The following is a 17,419-nucleotide window of genomic DNA, read 5'->3' on the forward strand; positions in this document are numbered from 1 at the left end:
TAGTAGTAGGTAACTTTCTGCAACTCAGTAACCTTTTAATTTTCTATACATTATCATCTCTGAACTAGAGCTTGTTGTGTTTATGACAGTGGTGGGGTATACAGCCAGCTATACGATAGAGTTGCATAATGTTAAACTTACCAGTCTAAATGGTATTTCGAGGAAATAGTGAAAAACAAAATGACAACAATGGGACGACTCCTGCAAGCACTTGCGAGTTTCTACCTTAATTTTGTTTCTTTCTGGTCTGTGAGGCATTTACAAAGTTATATGTATATCACCAAGTCCACCAGGACCACTAGCCCACGCCACTGTATGTAACGCTCAATGGCACAAGTGGTTGCACGCATAAGACTCTGCAATCTAGATACCAATGGTAAACAATTGTAAGAATAGTCTTCCTGTGATACTGCAGACTGATTTGATACAAAGTTGGCAGTTTTGTTCATGCACATCTGATATTTACCGCAGATTCTATACAGATTCTAGATGAGTGTCACTTCAACATTAATATTGTTACTGTATATAGTGAGTGACATGATGATATTTCTGATGAGTTACTGTTTACCAGTGAGAGAGGGGTATAAAGGGTTCTGTTTGACTATACAGCTTTGTCGTGTCTGAAATTTTAAGGTGATAATGACCTTGGAATAGATCAAGGAGCAGAGTTTCAGATCAAATCATAATCAGCATTCAAGAAGCCAGTTGTACATTTTTGACAGAGGTGATCAGAAAAAGATTGAGAGAGAGGATCATCTATGTTTTTATTAGGTGTTGCCTGTTCTCGTTTCTGCAACTCCAATCCAAAACACAGATAACCCAACCCTTCCCCCCATCTCGCTCTCCTTCTATTAACTAATATTATTTTGAAATGAGTTTGTGCACTTTCTCCGCAAGCAAAAAATCCAAGTGCATAAAAAGAATCCAAAAGAAATGTTGATTGCTGCTGAACCATCATGAAGGATCACCCACTATCACCTTTGTTAATATATGATCGCCATAAGTTATCCTGCTGGAGTGAGACTCATCCTACTAGAGAGTTGATCTTCCAAACGAGTCAAACGGGTATGGGTACCCTTTGGATAGCTAGTCAGTGTGTTTAACACTATGCCACTAACGTTGGCTGACACAAAACCGAATAACCAGCAGTGTGGTGTTGGTCACCTTATGTTTTTGGCAGTTGGCACCCAAGTTTACCTCCTCTGACACATGATCCCCCCCAGTGATCAGTCGAGATGTCTATTTTGCTCAACATTGGTGCGAAGGAGGCACAAATGAAAGTAGAATTCTAAGAATCAGACTACATCAGTTCAAAATTCAAACAAGTTTACTCGTCTGCTGCAATCGAGGTTACTCCTACACCTATTATTCCCATGATAGTTTTAGTGAAGCATTTCAGTATCATTTCTAGTGCTATATCAGAATTTTTTCAGTAGTTAAAATTATATCGTGATCTCAATAATAATTTGCCAAAAATTCCACTATCATGTCTCAAATAAATAAATAATTTCAGTTCCTAAAATTAACCTAAATAACTTACTTACTTATAAGTACAAAATCTGATCACTCTGGGCCACAGCTAGCACTGTTTTTATTTAGCACACCCATTTCGCCCATAATCTACTAATTCGTCTGCGCAGAACTGATGCAGGTCACCGTGCATCTTCTTCCATTGCTCGGACATCTGCAGAGATCTTTTGCAGTCTACCCTTAGTCTATCCAATTCCAGTTGAGAAGCAGCAGTCGAACCCTCTTGCTGAAATAATGTTAGTAGACCAAAATCAGAGATATGTTTAGGGCTTACACAAGTTGCAATACATGATATACTGATCACTAATACAAAATCTGGATTAGAATTTTGAAATCAGAAACTGAAAATAAAAGGTTACATAAGCTTAAATGTCTACTGCAGAATAAAACTCCACGAATGACTAAAACCAACCAACAAAGAAATACCTGGAGTTCTTTTATTTGACTTTTCATCACATCAGAACTGCAGTATAAAGCGTCTGTGACTCTAGAAAGAGGAGGTTGAGATGCAGTAACAGTCTTAAAGTCATCATTGTCATCTGTTGAGGTTACATATTTATCCAGTGGTGGTAGCAATGATGCGTTCCTTTTAGATGCCGATGATTGTGTTGCCATTGATGTCTGAGAGGCCGAATTGAGTGGCCGATGGACGACAATAACATTGCTGACTTGGCCTGGGGTTACATGTACCAAGAATTTAGAAGAAGGTTACAAAAACTAACATCTAAGTTCATATTCATATGCAAGCAACGGATAATTAAATAGCCTGAACAATACCTTTTGAGTGTTGCAGCATACGGACAATTTGTTTGCTTTTTGTGTCCCAAATCCGAATTCTGCCATCCTCCCACCCAGAGACTAATAGGACTCCACTTTTGCTAAATGCTAAGCAAGTGACAGCAGTATTGCTGTAAAAGAACCATCACAAGTTAGAAAACAACAACATGAAGCCGATAAAGCATAATGCTAAAGAACTAGCATTTAGCAAGAAGTGAATCAACATGATGTTGTTTATCCCGGAGCTACCAGATTAGAAAAACATGCCAGGTCGAAATCATATTAACCTTTTTAAAAAGAAAACACAATTTATATCACAGCAGATTCTCATTGATACTGTGAATAAAGAGATCACGGAGAGTCGCACTAAGGTGAGGGGGGATGGAAAACCTGTTATCAGATAATGCTCCAACTATATGCATCCCATACTTGCTCGCAGAGGTGTTCTCACCAGTAAGTGACACAACGTATATCTTGCCATCCTTACCACCAGCGTAAAATATGTGTTCACAGGGGTCTAGTGCGACTGCATTAATCGCTGAAGGGAAGTCTATTGTTCTCAAGAACTTCCCTTTAGATAAGCTCCAAACCTGAGAGATGTTGCGCCACACCGGAGCATAAAGCAATATCAAGAAGAATTGTACATATTCAAAGGCTCAAAACAAAGAACCATACTTTTAAGATTAGTGAGTTATGAGGGCATGCTTTTTAAGACAAATAAAGGTTGGTGACCAGGATTAAATAGATGTTGATACAAAGTTGTGCCACAAATTTACTGTTTCTGAGATATGGCATTGTTTATAGAGAAACTCATTAACTAATTGCTTTAACTAATTGAGTGAACAAACAAGTTTGAAACCAGTAATTGACTAATTTCTTTTGCTAGCAAAATCAAGTTAATCATTTTCAGACGACTATGTATAGCACTTTAACTCAATTGAAGAAGTATAATAAAATATAAGGCTGAGATGGAAATAAGGCAATTGTGAAACGTAAAAAGGTTCAATATGAACAAACTCTGTGGATGTTGTAGGTTGATAATGACAAACCTAAAGAGTTGGGTAGTTATGACAATGTCCAGACTCTAACTAGCACCATGAATTTCCTCCAAATTCAAGCAGGAATACCTATGCAATAATTCGTCTATCTGTATACAAGTAGATAACTAACTCCTATTTAAATAGGAACAAATCGAACCTTACACGTACGGTCCTCAGATGAAGAAATAATAATTGCATTGCATCCCCCATGGCCTGTAACAATATCGGTCACCTTTAGAGTATGTTCAGAAAAGTTATGTTCATACAGATGTGTGGCGGCCGTCCTTCCAATATCATCAAATATCCTGTTTAGACAAGTACACACAGAATGCAACAATGAGCCTGTGACTATTTTGAAGCAATGAAAAACAACTGTTATGATAAGCAAACAAAATAGAGATGAACTGTAATAACACAAAACAATATATTACATGAGAAGAGACCAGACACGGACACATCCATCCTCAGCCCCGGAAATCAAAAGAGATTCGTCATCAGATAATACCAAACAAGTTACACCTCTATAATGAGCATTCCACTTCTTAAGTAGTCTTCCACTAGCAACCTCCCAGAGGTAAATGTTACCAGAGCAACCACCGCCAATGATATAAGTGCCATCAGAATTCGAAACAAGAGGACTAATTGGTTCAGCAGGAAAGCTTTTAACATCTGCTACAGGCTGCAACAAACAAAACCACGCCAACAAATTAAAAATCAGAACAAAATCAAACTGGGGGTAGTTGGAGAGAGAGAAACAAACCTTGTCCCGGGACCAGTGGAGGATAGAACCAGAAGAAGAAGAGGAGGATTCGCGAACTTGAGAGGAGACAAAGAAGCGTTCAGATAAGCTGATGAGACCATGAGGAGGAGAAGCACATGATTTGAGACGAAGTTGTTCTGCTCCTGTTTCAATATCAAAACAACTTATTCCTGCATCTAGTTTTGATGATGCCATTACCACCTCCATTGTTTTGGAAAATTCCATCAATTCCCACCACCGCCTGGTATTAAGAGGAGAAGATGGTGTTTCTAAAGAGTTTTGAGACCAAAGTCACCAAATGCTCAAACCTAATTTTGGCTACGATCAATAAACCCCTGAGAGTGATTTCTCATTCCCACTTGCTAGGGTTTTAGAAGCTGACGAAGCTGTTATTTCTTTTTATTAGCATGGTCATTTTAACAAACAAGCACCCGTGGCCTAATGGATAAGGCGTCTGACTTCTAATCAGGCGATTGTGGGTTCGAGTCCCACCGGGTGTGCTTCCGTTTTTCCCACTGTTTTTTTCTAAGCGGAGTATGATTGTGATGATATTTTATATGGGAGTCTGCCTCATGACAAATTTGACTATGATGATCACCTTAGTTTTTTTTTTTACTAGAGAAATTAAGGTATTAGCATCCCACCCGGTGTACTGATTTGCATAAGAATCTAATATAAAGGTTGGAGCATGAAAATTTCTACTTAGTTTTAAATTTTGAAAAAATAAATTGTTCAATAAAATCGGGTACATTTTAAGGGCAGTGATTAAATGTAACCTTCATTTTGATTAAATACAACCCCCAAGTAACCTATTTTCCTCTTCTCTCTAAGAATAAACTCTTAGTCTCCATTAATCTTTTGTTCAGATTTGGTCCTTTTTGGACCAGATCTAAGCAAGATTTCTTTTTCTTTTCGAATTTTAATCAAATAAAGTAGTTTTTTCTCGTTTTTGATGTCATTTGACATATTTCTTCGCAATTTAGAGCGATTTTTCTTCGCCATTTGGGGCGAGTTTCTCTTCGCTTTGAGGGCGATTTATTCAAACCTTGATCGCTAGTTCGTGACTTGCTATTCACGATTCAAGAACATCAACAATCCAATACGGTATTGCTTAGAATTTATATTCAATCTAAGGGATTCAGGGCATCCGGGTTCGTTGGATCTACAAGATTTTGGGCAAATAACTCATTTCTTACAGGAGTATCTCTTATCGGAGAAGAGGAAATGGACCAGATCTAAGCAAGATTTCTTTTTCTTTTCGAATTTTAATCAAATAAAGTAGTTTTTTCTCGTTTTTGATGTCATTTGACATATTTCTTCGCTATTTAGAGCGATTTTTCTTCGCCATTTGGGGCGAGTTTCTCTTCGCTTTGAGGGCGATTTATTCAAACCTTGATCGCTAGTTCGTGACTTGCTATTCACGATTCAAGAACATCAACAATCCAATACGGTATTGCTTAGAATTTATATTCAATCTAAGGGATTCAGGGCATCCGGGTTCGTTGGATCTACAAGATTTTGGGAAAATAACTCCTTTCTTACAGGAGTATCTCTTATCGGAGAAGAGGAAAATCTGATTAAATGGTCGGAATCGATTCCGGATTATACCATCATCCTTCCCTACTACATTTACAAAAAGTGGGTATCTTTACGGTATATGGCTCTTTCTCTTTCTCTTCGCGATGTATTTGTAATTGATATCTTCATTTGTATTAGGGGTTTTATTATCTTGTACCTTGATGTTTTTGTTATTCTTGTAAGCGATCATGTAATCACGTTTTGATTTGAATGAATTGAAAATTTGTTGATTGACCAAAAAAAAAGAACAACCCCCAAGTAACAAAGAAAATATTTGACAACCTTAATGATGTGGGTGATAAAACCTACAGTTAAATCTGTTTATTTATGGGTATCTTTCTTCATTTCCTCGTGGTTCTTCCCTTCTTTCTGATTATTGATGTTGCCCGATCTTCTTCATCTCTTCGACGTTCTTTCGTTCTTTCTAATTATTAATGTTGCCCGATTGATGATTGCTTTCTTTGGAATAAACCCTCAATCTTTTCTTCATCTACTTCAGGCTATAAAAACAAAATTTATTCAAAGGACAAAAATTAAAACCATCCCAAAACCTAATTTGCAAAAAAAAAAACACAACAATATAAACCTAACATTTGCGTCCTCCATGGTCTTATTATTCATGGGTAACTGTATTATATGCAAGTTACTTTAAGTAAACTTTAATTAATTTCTGATTTTACGTGCATTAATAAGACCAAGAATTTTTTTAAAGATTCATATAAATAATTCTTTCCTTAATCCGGTGTATCAGATCAAAACTTAATTTCATTTGTTAATGATAACAACGAAGGAGATCCGACCGGATCGGTTATGGCATCATTGGAGAAGGAGCACTCCTTTTTCACTTACTCAATATCTAACCATTAGTCGATGAGAACATTCAAATCATGTTCGAGTTCAAAATAATATGGCAGCAAGATAATAAAGATGATGAAGACAAATGTAGGTTTTGCTCACCTATATTTGGTAGGTTTGCTAATATTTTATTTTCAAGAAGAAGGTAGTATTTAACTTTATGAGGGTTCTATTTAGTCACTGCCATTTTAAGATATAATAACTTAATCAGCTAATCTAATAATAAATTTTATTAAGGTCAAAAATGAAATTATTAACATTACTTTCTAATGCAAATACTTGTATAGGATCTGAAAAGACGAGGGTACCTAAACACACCACAATCTTTTAATTATCCACCTAAAAGTCATTTACCGTTTTAATTATCCACCTAAAAGTCATTTACCGAATGTGATCGTATGTGGACATAGTCGAGACAATGTACAACAAATTTGGTTCACATCTCATATGATCGTCTATGGATACGAGATCGAGACAATACAACAAAAAGATCACTTGTGTGATTGACTTTGGATGGATACAAGATCGAGACGATACGAAAACAAAGTGTGCACTTCATAATAGGTACGGTATTTAACCGAAACTCTATAACATCAATATCATGTGCTACAGAGTTAACGAACATGTGTAATTTACTTAATTATAATAACAATTATTTCGCAGAAACCAAAGTAAATTACACAGCAAGATTTTGTTAACGAGGAAACCGCAAATGCAGAAAAATGCCAATTGCTAGTCCAGTTTTGAATGCTCTCATAATTAAGTCGCTATACAAAATCTAATACCAACTTCGTATAGTTGAGACCAAGCAGACTACCCCTAGCTACTTAGTTTCCTCAGTATCCCTGCGCCTTCGACTTCTAGAGTCACGCACGTGAATCACAACCCCTTTGGATCGTATTCCAAACATTAAAGGATTAAAATCTGTTTGGTAACAACTTTATTCAATCTTTGTGATATGAGTTTGACAAAGGCTCTTCCGTTTAATCTAATAAACTCATTTGCCAGGTTTATATCAATCTAAACTTTGTTTACCAAAATAATCAAATTCTAGATTTAAAACTAATCAGATTCGGATACTGAAGAATGCCACCAAATAATAGTTTGTGATCTCACGCAACTAATAAATCAAGCCTATCAAGGATAAATCGATTCTAGTTGGACCCAGGCGATCAAGGTTGTGCACACTATTCACAAGATACAAAAACTAATAAGAAAAATTTTGTCGTCTTCAAATATTCGTTTTTCTTCAATAATAACCTGCACCACACAACTTAAATCCTCTTGTGATCAATCACACACATTACGGAGTCTGTTAACAATGGATTATCACAAGATGTCTTTAGATCCGAAGTTGGTTCTAAAGATCTCGTAAATACTTTGATCTAGTTTGAGTGAGACTTATATCAGAAGAGAAGGTTCTCAATAATAAACAAACTAGGTGCAATCAAAGTTTCAACAACTGTTAGCCAATCAGATTAATAATCGAAAACTAATAACACTGCAATTATCTAGTTTCTCACCAACGGTACTCGTAGAGCTTCTTGATCCCACAGAAGTCTTTAAACGAGCGGTCGTAAGAGATTTTGCCTAGTTAAGTACTTTCCTCTCGGATAGACGGCTCCACCAGAAACAACAAGAATGAAGTTTGCCTGACTCTTAGGATAGTTTGCAAGAAATGCGAACTTAAGTATTTATAGACCAAGGTTGTTTGGACAACAAGGTAATTCCAAAACCGAAAATATTCTCAAGATATGCATTAAAGTACCTAATTTCGGTTTTTATATTTCCAATTAATGTTTACCAATATTTCCGAAAACTTTCCTAGAAAACTTCTATTATTAGTCTAGCACATTAACTAATAATATTTTTCAGATGATATGCTTCAATTGCTGGTAATTAAAACATATATGATGCTGGTCATAATTAAATGCTTTTCAATATTTCAGACCAGGATCACCTTGAATATAAAGGAATATCTTTGAATAATTAATGATAAGAGTTATGTACATGTTCCAATAATGTCGACATCTAGAAGCTTCTCATCTTAATAAACCCAAAATCCTAATTCACACACACCATGAAAAAATATGTGAACCATGGATACTTGGTTTTGCTCCTGTAACCGATTAAACCATCACTCCAAAATATGTTGTGACCGGTTATAACGTGACTCTCAGCATAGTTTGTAATCGGTTACACCTTTCTCCACAAAGTATCTTGTTACCTATTACACCTTGCTTCCCGAAGTAACTTGTGATCGGCTACACCTTGCTTCCTAAATGTAGCTTGTGACCGGTTACAACTAACTTCCCAATACATATTATGACCGGTTATACCTTGAATTCCAATGTAACTTGTGGCCGGTTAGAACTTGCATTCTAATATAGCTTGTGATCGGTTACACTTAGATTTACAATGTAACTTGTGACCGATTACAACTAGTTATATGTTATAGGATATGGTCGGTTATAACTCAAATCTCAACATAAGTTAAGATAGGTTCTGCCACTGTCATCTTCCATTGGTCATCCAAAAGATATTCAATAAAGAACAAGACCAATCATGATTTGCCTTTTGATTATGAAAACAAGTTCATACATTTACTTCCTTAAACTAATGTAATAATACATAGTTTTCTAGGATGAAATCACACCTATATCATGCAACACATAATCCAACAATATATACAATATATAGATTATGTCGATGTCGTATTTACAAAGTTCCAACAGATAAGCGTTTATACTTCGTAATATGTTTCCTTGATACTTTGATAATACAATTATGACCAAGTCTCATCACTAGAGTATTATATACAAATATATACAGCTTCGCATGTTATGTTTTCAACATAACACGACTAGAAAGATACGTTATAAATGGAAACAAGATCAAGTCAATATTACTAACCTCAAGTGGAAGGATGATATCTTCGTTGTCGTCGTTACTTCTTCACATTCTTCAGGTCTTCGGAGTAATACTTGTACGACTCAACATTCCTAGACTTTCTAGTCTAACCTAAACGAAGTTGACTATATTATTTAATCAAGCGACTCTAGATGAGTTTTGATACTAAAATATGACAACCAAACTTGACATACCAACTGAAAACGCGGGGATACAACAACCAAAAAAAACAATTATAATAAGCAAACAAAATAGAGATGAATTGTAATAACACAAAACGATATATTATGTGAGAACAGACCAGACACGCACACATCCATCCTCAGCCCTGGAAATCAAAAGAGATTTATCCTCAGATAATACCAAACAAGTTACACCTCTATAATGAGCATTCCACTTCTTGAGTAGTCTTCCACCAGCAACCTCCCAGAGGTAAATGTTACCAGAGCAACCACCTCCAATGATATAAGTGTCATTAGAATTAGAAACAAGAGGACTAATTGGTTCAGAAGGAAAAATTTTAACATCTGTTACAGCCTGCAACAAACAAAACAACTCCAGCAAATCAAAAATCATAACAAAATCAAAATTTGGGGTATTTGATAGAGAGAAAACATAGGAAACATACCTTGGTCCATAACCAGTAGAGGATATAACCAGAAGAATAAGAGGAAAATTCGTGAACTTGAGTGGAGACAAAGAAGCGTTTACATAAGCTGATGAGACCATGAGGAGTAGAAGCACATGATTTAAAACGAAGTTGTTCTGCTCCTATTTCAATATCAAAACAACTTATTCCCGCATCTAGAATTGATGATGCCATAATCACCTCCTTTGTTTGGGAAAATTCCATCAATTCCCACCACCGCCTAGTATTAAGAGGAGAAGATGGTGTTTCTTAAGAGTTTTGAGACCAAAATCACCAAATGCTCAAACCTAATTTTGGATACGATCATTCCCACTTGCTAGGGTTTTAGAAGCTGACAAACCAGTTTTGTCTTTTTGTTTAGCATGGTCAATTTAACAAATAAGCACTCGTGGCCTAATGGATAAGGCATCTGACTTCTAATCAGGCGATTGTGGGTTCGAGTCCCACCGGGTGTGCTTCTTTTTTTTATTACGTTTTTTTTTTCCATTTCTTTAAGTTTTTTTTTTTTTGCATTCAAAGCGGATGATGATGATGATATTTCATATGGAGTCTGCCTCATGAACAATTTGCCTATGATGACCACCTTAGTTTTTTTGCTAGAAAACTCAAGGTATTAGAATCCCCTCGGGTGTAGTTCTTACATAAAAAATTTGATATTAAGGTTGGAGGTGAAAATTTTCTACTTAGTATTAAGTTTTGAAAAAACAAAAATGTCCAATATAATCTGGTATATTTTAAGATAGTATAGCTTAACCAGCTAATCTAATAATAAATTTTATTAAGGTCAGGAATGAAATTATTAGCATTACTTTCTAATGCAAATATTGGTATACAATTTTTTGTTGACCTACTTTATTTCTCCAAGAACGACGAAAATTTTAGCCTTTTTGGAACTAATTGCTATGCCAAAGATAGTTCTACATCCTTGGTATTTTCCGTCAACATCAGTAAAATAAATAAACACAATGCCGACACTGGATTATTATTATTTGTGTCAAAGGATACATCACAGTAAATCAGAGCACATTCTTGTGGGAGATCATATTGAGAGACATTTACTTGAACAAAAAAAAAAGGATTAGCTCATTGGACAACAAGTAATTGACAGTTTCATTAGAAGGACTAATAACATGCATGTTTATTCAATTGTCAAACGACTAAGTTGTTTGTCTTGGAAAACTTTGTAACGCCTTTGCCTTCAAATACGCCAGACAATACTGAAGATTGAAATAAGTTGATTAATGTCTTGACTGGAATTAATCCACTTATTGATACCCTTTTGAATGCTAATATTATAATTAGCATCTTGCAAATACTTTGATCATTATTAACATCACTTCTAATGCGAATACTTGTATAAGATTTGTGTCTGATCCACTTTATTGCTTCAAGAACAATGAAACTTTCATCCTCTTCGGGACTTATTGATATGCCAAAGATAATTTTGCATCCTTGGTAATCCTCTGCAACATCAGTAAACACAACGTTAATACCTAACTTATTAGTGTTTGCGTCAAAAGACATATCACGGTAAATCAGAGCACATTCTTGTGGGAAATCATATTGAGAGACATTAACTGGAATATAAAAAACATTTTGTGGTGGATTAGTTCATTGGATACCAAGGAATTAACAGTTCAATGGAAAGATTAATAACATGTCTATCAATTGTCAGAGGATTAAGTCATTTATCTTGGAAAAATTTGTAACGCCTTTCCCTCAAAATACACCAGGCAGTAGTGTAGATTGAAATAAGTTGATTGTTGTCTTGAATGAAGTTAATCCACTTACTAATCCAATCTTGAATTTTAATGTTAGAATTAACATCTTGCACGTCTTTATTACCATAAGTGGAAGCAGACCAAACAACTCACGAAAAATTACTATGTAAGATAGTATGTTATGTTGTTGCATGGTTGTTGATGTCACAAATGTTTTAAGCATCATCCTGGTTGTGTGTTTATTTGATAATCTAACTCTTAGTTGGAAGGATATCTGTTCTACATTTCAAAGTAAAAGTTGGACTTCTGGCAGGATTAAAGCCCTCCATATGGCTTTAAAAATGTGTAGAAGAGGATTTAGCAAAGAACAGGTTAATAACCCATTAACTAGCAATCTATAATCAGATTTGAAAATATAGGGACATGACTTTGTGTGTGGACACATAAGCATATCCTCTCCAAACATTGGGATTCTAGTGTTTTTAATTTCCAAAATTTTTAGTAGTGAAAGAAGTTTGGACCAAGTCAATTTCCAGTGTTTAGTATTTGAAGTGGATCTGACATATCACAAATCCAATTATCGGTAAAATCCTCAATGTTATGCACATCTCTACCATCCAAAAAAGCATGTTGCTTTATGACTCCTGTAGATGGTGGATTTTCGACAAAGGATAAAATCGTAAATCCATAATTATACGAACTCCTGATCCAGCAATCAGATGTGAGTATTGAGATACAAGTCTCTCATCGAATCCTCTGATTGAGAATACTGTCTCTCAGAGTACATGCAGATATGTAGTCTCTCGGCTGGACAACGACATATCTCATGAATACTGAACACTTCAGTAATTATTTCTATATAGAATCACGAGATTGATGGCTCCTAGACAGCTTGCTCTGCTAGTATAGAGCGATAACGTCTTCAGGATACAAACAACAAGTTTCCCTGACTATATAAAGGATATGAAGCTCCAGCAAGCTCATGTCAGAATAATTAATGCTCCTAGACAGCTTGCACTGCTAGTATAGAGCCATAAGTTAATTATTCCTAAATTCTTGGATTCATCCACTGAATTTCCGAAAATATTCAAATATTTTCGCAATATTTCGTTACTTCAATCTATGGTTCTTCCCAGCAGAATTCCATGGGTTAGTAATAAATATTCAACGCAGGGAATCTGAGCTACCTCCGAGTAAGCCCCGGCTCAAATGGTGTAAGTGTACTCAACGATGATGCACTAATAATCACCGCACGAACGAGTATTTCAAAATACGACGAAACGATGAACCTATGCAAAATAGGAAGGAAAATAATAAATAATTAAAATATTGACCAAGGCGCCAGGGGATTGGGCTCACCGACCGGCCGGCCGTGTCGTGGCCAATCCCACGCCAGTTTTATATTTTATCATATTTTTTGTTATTTTCCTTGTCTTATGAAAATCCTTTCATTTGAACAAACATCCTTCGTTTGAGGAAACTCCTCAATTTCATGGTGCTTCCTTCGCACGAAGGAAATAATATAAAATTGGGAAAAATATTGTGGGGCCGTGATTGTTGGCCAACCGACCATTCCTTGATCCGGGCCGGCCCCACACCTCATGGTTCCTCATTATTTTTTTATTATTTTCCTAATCTCATGAAAACTCCTTCATCTCATGGTATTTTCATAAATACATGAAAAATAATATAGAATTAGGGAAACCCATGGGACCGGGTCCCCCGCAGGCCGGCCATGCCCTAGTCGGTCCCACACGCTCCTTTATTTTATTATTATTTTAAGGTTTCCTTCATCCCATGAAACTCCTTGATTTCATGGTATTTCTCTCAAATTAGGAAAATTCCTTCAAATCATGGAAAAATACACGGAAAATACATAAAAATTAGGGAAACTCGTGGGACCGGGCCCAAGCCGGCCGACCATGCCCTAGCCGGTCTCACATGCCCTTATTTTTATTATTTTAATATTATTTGCTTCCTTGATCCCATGGAACTCCTTCACTTCAAGGAAACTCCTTAATTTCAACAAATTCTTTTATTTCATGATATTTTCATAAAATCATGAAAAATAATATAAAATTAGAAAAAGGCACTATGGGACCGTGGTCACTGGCCGGCCGGCCATGCCTTGGCTTCAGCGGTCCCACGCTTCATCATTCCTTCATTTTATAATTATTTTCCTTCATCTCATGAAGTTTCCTCAGTTTCAGCAAAACCCTGATTTTATTGTATTTTCTCAAATGGTTGCTCAAACGCACGCCAGAAAATATTGAAATTCTCAGGACTGAGATGCGAACGTGTTGACGATGTGAGCATGTTACCTTGACCGACCAAGGTTGGCTCTTTGGTTCGCAATGAGCCGGTCCCACGTATTTTCATGGTTTGACCTAATATGCGCAATTGCACGTATTAAGTCCAAGACTCTTCCAAATAATTTTGGAATTTCATGAAGTGATCGTCATTCGATCCCACGACCATCCAGGATTGGTTTCATGACCCCTTTGTCGGTCTCTCACCTCTCCATAATTAATTAGGTTTTATCTCCTAAGGCTCAGAGGAGCATTATGTGAAAAATGATTGAACCAGCATTTGATCATCTTTTCACCAACTCTTCAAGGGGTCTTGGTATTTGCTCACGCGAGCATATGGACGCTACATGGTCGACCCACGGTCTCATGTAGTCGGTCCTCCTTCATTCCATGGTTAAATTTTTAATAAACTATCACTCAATCAATTGATCAAATTAGGTTTTCTGAGTCCAAGGATCATAATTCCAGATTCGAACGCTAATAATTTTACTACGATCTCATGATCACCATTTATTATACTCGGTTCAAATAGCAGTATTCTAATTAATGTTTTATTTTGGTCACGCTGCCAATAATTCATCAGACGAGCAACACTTGCTCAGATGAGCAATATTTGCTCAAACCAAGGAATATTGGTTCAACTATCAATATTCAACAATTCATAAAATGAGCAATACTTGCTCACCTCAACGTGAGAATTACACCTTTGTCTCAACGGACACGTTCAATTCATGAGTTTTAGAACACTTTGCAGGATCATGTTCAACTCAACAAATACATGGACTAAATACACATCTTCCCTGCAGACTCCACGTTCACGAGACATCAATCGTGTCACTTGGGGGGATATCAACTAGGGTTTTGGTCTGGAGGTCTACGGCACGTGTGTTCATACACACGATGGAATGTGAGCAAGTCGTGCAATCAGTTGAAAGAGTTAACAAAGTAGTGGATGGAAAGTCGACCAAGTCTCTGCACGATGAGCAACTGGTTTCAAACACGATTTCCATTTCCCACTCTTTGATTTCATCAACTGTCACACTTCATGGGATCAGGGTGTCTGCAATTCCAGAAATATAAATAAGTCTCTGAATCATGATTGAGGACATAACGAAGAATCTCACGTCACACAGACAACACGAGATCAACACCTCATCAATTGAGCAATTACTCCCAACTGAGCAACTTCAATCATTCAGAAATTATCTTATTTAGAATTCACAACACACCTACAATCTTTGATTACCATTGATTACACACATTTCTCAGCTTCCCTCCTACAGATCGACCTATCCTCTCTTGTAAGCGAATTTACTCTGGAACGGCCATTGTCTTGGTTTATACCGGAGTACTATAGATTGATCTCTCGAATTCAAAGCACTCCCTTCTTGCAGTGCATCTGTGTGAGGTTTAACATTTCGCTCAGTTCAAGGAGTCTACTTTGTACGGTCGTCTCCTCAATTTCGTAAAAACCAGCAAATCGTTTTTCCCCATCCACAGATTGGCGACCACATTGGGAGATTAATCTCTCGGTTGCAATCTCAAGCTTTCACAAGATGGTTGGTCTTAGGTCACGCACGATCGCAGATCCTAACAAAAATGATGTTAACACTAGCGACGACACTAATGATGATATTCCAGAAACCATTCCTGCTTCCAACAATGGCGGTGGCGTCACTCCTCATCAGACTGGAGCACACCCCCTGTTTGGTCGTTCCCCTGAGGAAATCAAAGAAAATCCACCTACCATAGCTGATCTCATGAAGGTGCAAGAGACTCTTGCCAAGAATCAGACTGACATGGCTGCAACAGAGAAGGAGTTGTGCAATTGTCTCAAAACTCTCACTGACAAGATGTCAGAGAAGACTCAAGAAAAGGGAAACGAAAAAGGAGACATCTCCAGATGCTGATGCTGAAGTAGTTCCAATTCATATAGTGGATGGCAACGAAGCCCGCAAAGTTGCAGACGATCCATCAGCAAAGGAATCATAAAATTTCATTACTCGGGAAGATTTGGAACGCATCTTGGAGAACCGTGGAAAAGAAAAGACATCACATGTCCATCGTCACCAGCCTCCGTACCCTGCTGCTATGCAAAGGGTTCCTCTTCCAAAAGGTTATACCTCTCCAACCATCACTTTGTACGACGGAACATGCAATGCTCGGGAACATGTTTCTCGGTTCCTGGAAGCCTTGGGTGAACATGAACATAACCATGTTGTTCGCCTCAAAGAATTTTCAAAATCCTTGAAAGGCAGAGCATACACCTGGTACAACAACATCGCACCAGGAACTATCAACAATTGGGGAGATATGACTAACGCCTTCTACAGAAAGTACTTCTTTGTATCAGAGCAAATTACTCTCTCTGATCTTGGAAGAATGTTTCAGAGGAACAATGAACATCCCAATGACTACGTGAAAAGGTTCAGAGTCCAGGCCCTGGAATGTCATGATCCAAACGTCACGGAGCAGTAACTGGTAAACTTGTGTATCAACGGCATGATCCCGGTCTACAGAGATTTATTGGAAGATCTTCGTTTCCAGAACTTCTCAGAGCTTCATGAAGCGACGAAGAGATCGGCAACTACTGCGCCCGCTTTACTAGAAAGAACAAAAGCTACAAAGGTTGAAGAACCGCGAGACACTCGAGGTAGCAGACGTCTGATCAAGAAGCGGTAAAACCTTCATCCTTCCACAAACACTGTTTCAGAAGGGAGCAAACGGAAAGCCAAACCGCCGCGCAAGCATACCTCAGCTCCTTCAAAAGCACAAAGGAATGATAAGCAAGATGCGCAAGCCTATGACCAACGCACAAGAGCTCCTGATCAAGAAGCACCTGACTTTCATTTTTCCATTGAAGAGGTGATAGAACTCCTGGATGTATGGGTCCAAGATGGTGCAATCAAGTTGCCATATGTCAAGAAAGAACCAACTGAAGAAGACATGGAAAGTCCTCGTTACTGACGCTTCCACATGTTCGTCAATCATCCCATAAGTGACTGCGGAGTTTTGAAGCACATTTTTAAAGAGAAGGTTGATCCACAATAGCTTCAACTGGGGACTGAAGGAGTGCACAAGAATCCTCTCCGAGTCAGAACCTTTATACTCTCTGAACAACCTATCAAAGAGGCAGTTTAATCCTTGATCGAACGTGAATTGCTTTATCTGTCGAAGGCACAAAGGAGAGATATGTTCACAGTACTGAACCACATCGTGTCAATAAGTCCATTCCGAAAATACTTCTTGAGCCTCCAGCCACATACCAAGAGATGTACGACTGGGGACTG

General features: G+C 37.3%; 1 protein-coding gene and 2 non-coding genes across 3 annotated transcripts; 2 read left to right on the top strand and 1 right to left on the bottom strand.

Annotated features, from left to right (window-relative positions):
• Window positions 1-1,463: 1,463 nt before the first annotated feature.
• Window positions 1,464-4,429, bottom strand: LOC113297888 (protein ROOT INITIATION DEFECTIVE 3-like). The gene is made up of 7 exons (XM_026546463.1): window positions 4,108-4,429; window positions 3,779-4,026; window positions 3,505-3,652; window positions 2,698-2,897; window positions 2,308-2,438; window positions 1,957-2,204; window positions 1,464-1,756 (listed from the first exon to the last, which is right to left on the bottom strand). The coding sequence occupies exons 1-7, from the start codon at window positions 4,330-4,332 to the stop codon at window positions 1,592-1,594; spliced, it is 1,365 nt and encodes a 454-aa protein (XP_026402248.1). The 5' UTR covers window positions 4,333-4,429; the 3' UTR covers window positions 1,464-1,591.
• A 105-nt stretch (window positions 4,430-4,534) lies between these two features.
• On the top strand, window positions 4,535-4,607 carry TRNAR-UCU. The gene has a single exon. It is a non-coding gene; the product is annotated as a tRNA-Arg (tRNA).
• A 5,874-nt stretch (window positions 4,608-10,481) lies between these two features.
• TRNAR-UCU lies at window positions 10,482-10,554 on the top strand. The gene has a single exon. It is a non-coding gene; the product is annotated as a tRNA-Arg (tRNA).
• The last annotated feature ends 6,865 nt before the right edge of the window (window positions 10,555-17,419 follow it).

Source organism: Papaver somniferum, chromosome 1 (genome assembly GCF_003573695.1).
Source record: "Papaver somniferum cultivar HN1 chromosome 1, ASM357369v1, whole genome shotgun sequence".
Classification (NCBI taxonomy): domain Eukaryota; kingdom Viridiplantae; phylum Streptophyta; class Magnoliopsida; order Ranunculales; family Papaveraceae; genus Papaver; species Papaver somniferum.